Source organism: Arachis ipaensis, chromosome B1 (assembly GCF_059453495.1).
Source record: "Arachis ipaensis isolate K30076 ecotype BB chromosome B1, ASM5945349v1, whole genome shotgun sequence".
Classification (NCBI taxonomy): Eukaryota; Viridiplantae; Streptophyta; class Magnoliopsida; order Fabales; family Fabaceae; genus Arachis; species Arachis ipaensis.
The window spans coordinates 7,806,777-7,814,402 of record NC_142436.1 but is presented as its reverse complement, the minus strand read 5'-3'; the positions used below and the strand labels follow the sequence as shown (position 1 = coordinate 7,814,402).

Genomic DNA, 7,626 nt, shown 5'->3' with positions numbered 1-7,626 from the left:
TTCATTTCTTCTCGGTTTTTTCGACTTGTAAGTCAATTAACTTCCGAGTTCTTTTATGATCTGCTTTTATAACCTCTTTACACCGACTTGTACCTCGTCGTTTTATCCTGACGACCATCTAGGTTGGTTCATAAGATTTTCACGTTTTGTCGAGTTTAAGTCGACGCGTTTCATAGAAAGAGTGAAAATAACGTAAAAAGGAATTTATATAGAGATATGGAAAAGATCTTTATTTATTTGAGAGGGTACTTTTTTGCTACTAAAGGTTTTGGCAATTTGTTCCCCCTTAGCCCCCACTTTGATGCCTCGTTAAAAACTCCCCTTCAGGAAAACCCTTTCTTTTGGAAAAAAACCATGAAGTTGGGAAAAGAGTACATCAGGGAGTGGAGTTCGCTTTTAACTATAGTACCTTTTCATATTACAAGCATGCCACGACCTAGGTAGCTCGGTGCCGTTTAAGTCGGTCACCTTGTAGTAGCTTTTTCCTAAGACCTCACTAATTTTGTATGGTCATTTTCAATTGGCAGCAAGCTTTCCATCCCTAGATTTGTTGACTTCAATGTCGTTTCTAATCAAAACTAAGTCGTCTGGGGTGAAACTTTTTTGAATGGCCTTTTTATTATATCTATTTGTCATCCTTTGTTTCAGCGCTGCTTCTCTTATCTAGGCTTGTTCTCTAACTTCAGGGAGTAGCTCAAGTTCTTCTTTGTGCCCCTGTATGTTTCCAACCTCGTCGTAGAAGCTCACCCTTGGACTTTGCTCGTTGATTTCAACTGGTATCATGGCTTCTATGCCATAGGCAAGTCGGAAGGGTGTTTTCCCTGTGGCAGACTGAGGTGTAGTCCGATAAGCCCATAGTACTTGAGGAAGCTCTTCAGTCCAAGCTCCCTTTGCATCTTGCAACCTTTTCTTCAACCCTGCCAGTATAACTTTGTTGGCCGCCTCGACTTGTCCATTTGCTTGCGGATGTTCTACTGAGGTGAACTGATGCTTGATCCTCATGCTGGCTATTAGGTTTCTGAAGGTTGAGTCGGTGAACTGAGTGCCATTATCAGTGGTAATGGAGTGAGGTACCCCATACCTTGTGATAATGTTCTTGTAGAGGAACTTCCGACTTCTCTGGGCGGTGATAGTGGCCAAAGGTTCTACCTCGATCCACTTTGTGAAGTATTCTATCCATACTATTAAGTATTTTACTTGTCCAGGCGCATGGGGGAATGGTCCTAACAAGTCCAATCCCATTTTGCGAAAGGCCATGGAGGAGTTATACTAATGAGCTCCTCGGGAGGAGCGACGTGGAAGTTTGCATGCATTTAGCATAGCTGGCATTTCTTCACAAATTCTGTGGCATCCCTTTGCAAGGTTGGCCAGTAGAACCCAGCTCGGATGACTTTCCTAGCCAGGGACCTTGGTCCGAGGTGATTTCCGCATATACCATTGTGGACTTCTTCTAGGACCTCCGTCGTCCTTGAGGTCGGAACGCACTTCAATAATGGTGTTGATATCCCCCTTTTGTAGAGGATATTTTTCACCAAAGTATAGTTTTGTGCTTCCCTCCAAATTTTCTTGGATTCTTTTTCCTCTTTGGGTAGGATGTCGAATTTTAAGTATTCGATTAAAGGATTCATCCATCCGAGGTCTAATCCAGAGACTTCGAGGACATCTTGCTTGGCCTCTGTTTTTGCTACAGAGGGTTCTTAGAGAGTTTCTTGGATCAGACTTCTATTATTCTCCCTGGCTTGGTACTTGGTAACTTGGAGAGGGCATCTGCTCTGCTATTGAGATCCCGAGTTATGTGTTTGACCTCGGTTTCTGTGAAGCGCCTAAGATACTCCAAGGTTTTGTCCAAGTATCTTTTCATATTGGGGTCTTTGGTCTGATACTCTCCATTTATCTAGGAGGTCACCACCTGAGAGTCGCTGAATATTACTACTTTTGTTGCACCGATTTCTTGTGCCAGCTTTAATCCTGCAATCAAGGCTACATATTCTGCCTGATTGTTGGAAGCTGAGAATTCAAATTTGAGTGAGACTTCTATCTGCACTCCCCCTTGTTGACCAATATTATTCCCTCAACGCTTCCTATTTTGTTTGAGGATCCATCTACATATAACTCCCATGTAGTGGATTCTTCCTCTCGGTCTCCTGCATATTATGCTTCGAAGTCGGTGAGGCATTGGGCTTTTATTGCCGTCCGAGTTTCATACTTCAAGTCAAACTCGAACAGCTCTATCACCCATTGAACCATTCTACCCGCAATATCCGTCTTCTAGAGGATTTGCTTCATAGGTTGGTTCGTTCGGACTCTTATTGTGTGAGTTTGAAAATAAGGCCGTAACCTTCGAGAGGCTACTATCAAGGCATACGAGAACTTCTCGAGTTTTTGATACCTTAATTCAGGGCCTTGTAGAACTTTGCTGGTGAAGTAGACAGGATGCTGCCCGACCTCGTCTTCCCGTATTAGGGCCGACGCTACAGCTTTGTCTGCTACGGACAAATACAGGACGAGTTCTTCCCCAACTTTAGGTCGGGTCAGAATGGGAGGTTGGCTTAAAAACCTTTTGAACTCCTGGAAAGCTTATTTGCAGTCAGGAGTCCATTCGAACTGGCATCCTTTTCTTAGTAGAGAGAAAAGTGGTAGGAATCTTAATGCTGGTCCCACCAAGAACCTGGAGAGGGCGGCAAGTCGGCCGTTCAGCTGCTGAACCTCTTTTAAGCAAGTCGGGCTTTTCATTTTTAGGACTGCTTTACACTTGTCTGGATTAGCGTCAATTCCTCTTTGTGTAAGCATGAATCCTATCAATTTTCCAGCCTCTACTGCGAAGGTGCACTTTGCGGGATTCAATCTCTTCCCATGCAACCTTATGGTGTTGAAAACTTGCAGGAGGTTTGTCAAGAGGTCGGTCTCATCCTTGGTTTTCACTAGCATGTTGTCTATATAGACTTCCATAAATCCCCAAGGTGAGGTGCAACACCTTATTCATCAGCCTTTGATATGTGGCTCCAGCATTTTTCATCCCAAAAGGCATGACCACATAGCAATAGTTTGCTTTAGGCGTGATGAACGATGTTTTCTCTTGATCCTGCTTGTACATCGGGATTTGAATGTATCCCGAGTATGCATCCATGAACGAAAAGTATTGATACCCTCAACTAGAGTCTACTAGGGTATCAATGCTTGGGAGTGGATATGGGTCTTTGGGACACGCCTTGTTCAGGTCGGTGTAATCGACGCACATACTCCACTTGCCGTTTTATGTTTTGACTAGCACCACATTTGCTAGCCACGCCGGATATTTGACCTCTTTGATGAACCCAGCTTCTAGGAGGGCTTGTACTTGCTCTTCCACTACTTGAGCTTTTTCAGGTCCGAGCTTCCTTCTTCTTTGCTGAACAGGTCACGAACCGGGGTACATCGATAGCTTGTGCGATATGAGCTCGGGGTCTATCCCCGGCATGTCGGAAGCTTTCCAGGCGAAGATGTCGGAATTTTCTCGTAGGAGCCTTATGAGATTTTTCTTCAAATCTTCTTTCAGGTTGGCTCCTATGTTGGTGTTTTTTCCTTCCTCTTCTCCAACCTGTACTTCCTCAGTTTTTTCCCCTGATTGTGGTCGCAATTCTTCCTTGGCTCTGACTCCTCCGAGCTCAATTGAGTGCACCTCCTTTCCTTTTCCTTTCAGATTCAGGCTTTCATTGTAGCATTTCCTTGCCAATTTCTGGTCTCCCCTAGTGGTTGCTATTCCCTCTGGTGTTGGGAATTTCATGCAAAGGTGAGGGGTAGACACCACCGCTTCGAGTCGATTAGAGTGGTTCTACCGATTAGGGCATTGTAAGCTGAACCCACATCAACGACTATGAAGTTGATACTCAGAGTCTTGGACTTTTCTCCTTTTCCGAAAGTTGTGTGAAGGGGTACATATCCCAGTGGTTTTATTGGTGTGTCCCCTAGGCCATATAGGGTATCAGGGTAAGCTCTTAATTCCGTTTCATCCAATCCCAGCTTATCGAATGCCGGCTTGAAAAGGATGTCGGCCGAGCTTCCCTGATCTACCAAGGTTCTGTGAAGATGGGCATTGGCAAGGATCATGGTTATCACAACTGGATCATCATATCCAGGAATGATTCCTTGCCCATCTTCTTTGGTGAATGAGATAGTAGGGAGGTCAGAAGCCTGGCCCCCGACCTGGTAGACTTCCTTCAAATGCCTCTTGCGAGCTGACTTTGTGAGGCCACCTCCACCGAATCCCCCTGAGATTATATGTATATGTCTTTCTAGAGTTTGTGGGGGTGGATCTCTTCGGTCCTCGTCGTTTCGCTTCCTTTTCCCATGATGGTCCGACCTTTCCATAAGATATCTGTCAAGCCGACCTTCTCTGGCCAACTTTTCTATCACATTTTTGAGGTCGTAACAATCATTCGTTGAGTGACTGTATATCTTATGGTTCTAGCAGTAGTCGCCACGACTCCCCCCCCTTTTTTTGTTTTTGATGGGCCTAGGGGTGGTAGCCTTTCCGTATGGCAAATTTTCCTGTATACATCAACTAGGGAAGCTCTTAGAGGAGTATAGGAGTGATATCTCCTAGGCCTTTCAAGGTCGACTTCCTCTTTTTTCTTGGGCTCTATTTCTTTCTCCTTTGATGAATGAGAGTGCTCAGGTCGCCAGTTCTGTTCTCGCAGTCTGGCATTTTTCTCCATGTTGATGTACTTCTCAGCTCTTTCCTACACATCACTCAAGGAGGTCGAATGCCTTTTTGATATGGACTGGGAGAAGAGACCTTCCCTAAGTCCACTTACTAGGCCCATAATTACTGCCTCTGTGGGAAGGTCTTGAATCTCCAAGCACGCCTTGTTGAACCTTTCCATGTAGTCCCTCAAAGGTTCTCTGACCTCCTGTTTTACTCCTAGGAGGTTTGGTGCGTGCTTTACTTTGTCCTTCTGGATGGAGAATCGCATCAAGAACTTTCGCGAGAGGTCGTCGAAGCTAGTGACCGACCTTGGGGGAAGATTGTCGAACCACTTCATCGCTGCTTTCGTCAAGGTGGTCGGGAAAGCCTTGTAGCGAGTAGCATCAGAAGCGTCAGCTAGGTACATCCGACTTTTAAAGTTGCCTAGATGATGCTTCGAGTTCGTGGTTCCGTCATAGAGGTTCATATCAGGGCTTTTAAAGTTTCTTGGAACTTTTGCCCTCATTATGTCCTCGCTGCATGGGGTTGTCCTTCTTTTCCTGACTCGTGCCCTTCAGATGAAGAAGATTTCGGTCAGAGGAAAAAGATCTCAGAGGGATGAATCATCTCTGCTTTTGTGTTCACTCATCACAGAAGGTAGCTAGGGTGGCTACGTGAAGGAGGAAGCAAAAGTAGAGCAGGAGGAGCTGTCATACATCAAGAAGCATCAAGGGCTAGGAGTCCATCTTGGAGTGCAAGTCAAGATGGATGGCTCGGATTGATAAAGCTTGGTGTAAAGGGAAGACTCAGAGGTAATTGCATTTTGATTTTAGCATTTGGTTACCTCTCCTCTCTCTCTCTCTGGCCGAACCGGTTTTGCATGAAGAATAAGAAGTTTAGCTTGGTTCAGTTGGTTTCAACCGTGGAGGCTTCCCCCTCTATATAAGGGAGAATAGCCAGGGCTTGAAGCAAGGAGTGAGAGTGCAAGGCACAGGATTCTCATAGTTACCTAAGCTAACAGAAGTTCTTTTCCTTCAATGTTTTCTGTTTTGTAATTTTCTGTTTAATTTTGTCTGTCTTGAGTCTCATGGAAAAAGGCAAATAGTGAGGTTTGTAAGAAAAAGCCATAGAGTGAAAAAAGGCAGAGAGTGCAAAATTAAAAGAAAAAAGCAATATATGTCCTTAGAGGTCCTTTGTACATCTGTGTTGTGTTTTATGATTCTGTGGGAATCCCCTTGCAAGTTGGGTTAGCACTTAGCAGTTGAAAGCTTGGCAGTAACCAAGTCAAGTTCAGGATTAGGGTTTAGATTCTGAACTTGTCCCAGATAGGAAGGATAGTTCCTAGGGAGAATTGGTGTTTGTAATCAAGGATGATTATAGTGAAATTCCATCATTGTTGTGATGGAGATTGGATGTAGGCTGCATTGCACTTAGCAGCTGAACCAAGATATATCTTGGTGTAATTCTCTCTCTTCTACTCCATTTCTGTTTCTGCTGCACAGGAGATAAAAATAAAAAATATCTCGTGCCGGGTTACGAGATAAAAAGAAAAAGTCTCGTGGCTGGGTACGAGACAAAAATAAAAAAGTCTCCAGAAGTTGTTTCAAAGACCAGCAAGTGTTATTAAGTGAAAAAAGGGGCTAAGATTCAACCCCCCTTCTCTTAGCCACTGAAAACCATCACAATTAAACAAATATTAACATTAATTGATAAAGTAATTTATTAAAGATTAAATATTAAATATTAACAAAAAGAAACTCACTTTTTATTATTTGATTTTTCATAATAAATTTTTAATTCTATATACTGATTCCTTTTTATATTAGGTTATTTTCTGAATTATTTTTCTTTTATTTGGTTATATTTTAATTTTTTGCTATGAATTAAATGTGTTTATTTTTTGTATGATTGTACTTGAAGTAATTTGTAGGAAGAAAAACAGAAATTTTGAGCAAATGTAAGATTAAAATTTTGTTATATTAATTTTATTGTTGTTACTGATCTGATGCTAATTGCTCGCGTTAAGTCTCAAAATAGTCCCTAAACTTGCACTCGAGCCTCAAAATAATCTCTGAAGTTAATAATTACTCAAATTCGTCCCCAAACTTGTACTCCAGGACTCATAGTAGTCCCTAAAATATTTTCCGTTCATTGGAATCTTAAAACGACGTCGTTTTGAACAAAAAAAATTTTAAAAAAAAAAAGAAAAAAGAAAGCAACGTCGTTTTGAAAAAAAACAAAAAAAAAAGAAGCGTACACGTCATTTTATATTAGAAAAAAAAGAATTCCCTTCTTCTTCTTCTTCAACTATGTTCTTCTTCTTCTTCAACTCTGTTTTTCTTCTTCTTTTTCAAAAGGTCACAAAAATAAAAACCAACACCACAAAATATCACAAAAAAAAATCAGCATTAATCAGAAAAGTTTAATTAACTTAAATAGCATGTATCAATCAACTTAAACATCAACAAGCACAAAAAATAGCAACAATAAAAAAACCAATAATAATTACAGAATAGAAAACAACTAAAATTAACCATTGTTGTTATATTAAAATAGGATCAACAGTAGGGCTGTCAAACGGGCTAGCCCAGCCCATTTAGGCCCGGCCCGTTAAGCCCGCGAGTTAAACGGGCTAGCCGTTTAAGCCCGCTTTATTCGCGGGCCAGAATTTTCTAGCACAGACCGTTTATGGTCAGCCCGATGGGTTAAACGGGCCAGCCCGTTTATCATTTTATTTTATTTTTTGAAAAATATTTTGACAAAAAATACCACTTTTAGGTAAAAAATCATTAAAAATATATTTTTTAGTTAATGGGTCGAATTTTCGGGTCGGATCGGGAGAAATATTAGCTAAAAGTGCTACTTTTTTAAAAAAAAATGTTAAAAAAAAAATTAAACGGGCCACCCGTTTAGCCCGCGGGCTAGCCCGTTTAATCCGTCATTTTTTCGGGTTAATCGGGCTC

At 41.9% G+C, this 7,626-nt stretch overlaps 1 protein-coding gene across 1 annotated transcript; it reads right to left on the bottom strand.

The window, feature by feature from the left end:
* Positions 1 to 4,443: 4,443 nt before the first annotated feature.
* Positions 4,444 to 5,150, bottom strand: LOC148575644 (uncharacterized). The gene is made up of 2 exons (XM_088502466.1): positions 4,794 to 5,150; positions 4,444 to 4,527 (listed from the first exon to the last, which is right to left on the bottom strand). The coding sequence occupies exons 1-2, from the start codon at positions 5,148 to 5,150 to the stop codon at positions 4,444 to 4,446; spliced, it is 441 nt and encodes a 146-aa protein (XP_088358592.1).
* Between the last annotated feature and the right edge of the window lie 2,476 nt (positions 5,151 to 7,626).

What these genes read in the sequence shown, in the direction of transcription:
- LOC148575644 (XM_088502466.1), bottom strand. Translation starts at nt 5,150, where the DNA reads ATGAACCTCTATGACGGAACCACGAACTCGAAGCATCATCTAGGCAAC. An exon ending in AGGCAGTAATTATGGGCCTA is followed by an intron (nt 4,528 to 4,793) that starts GTAAGTGGACTT and finishes TGATGTATACAG; the next exon opens with GAAAATTTGCCATACGGAAA.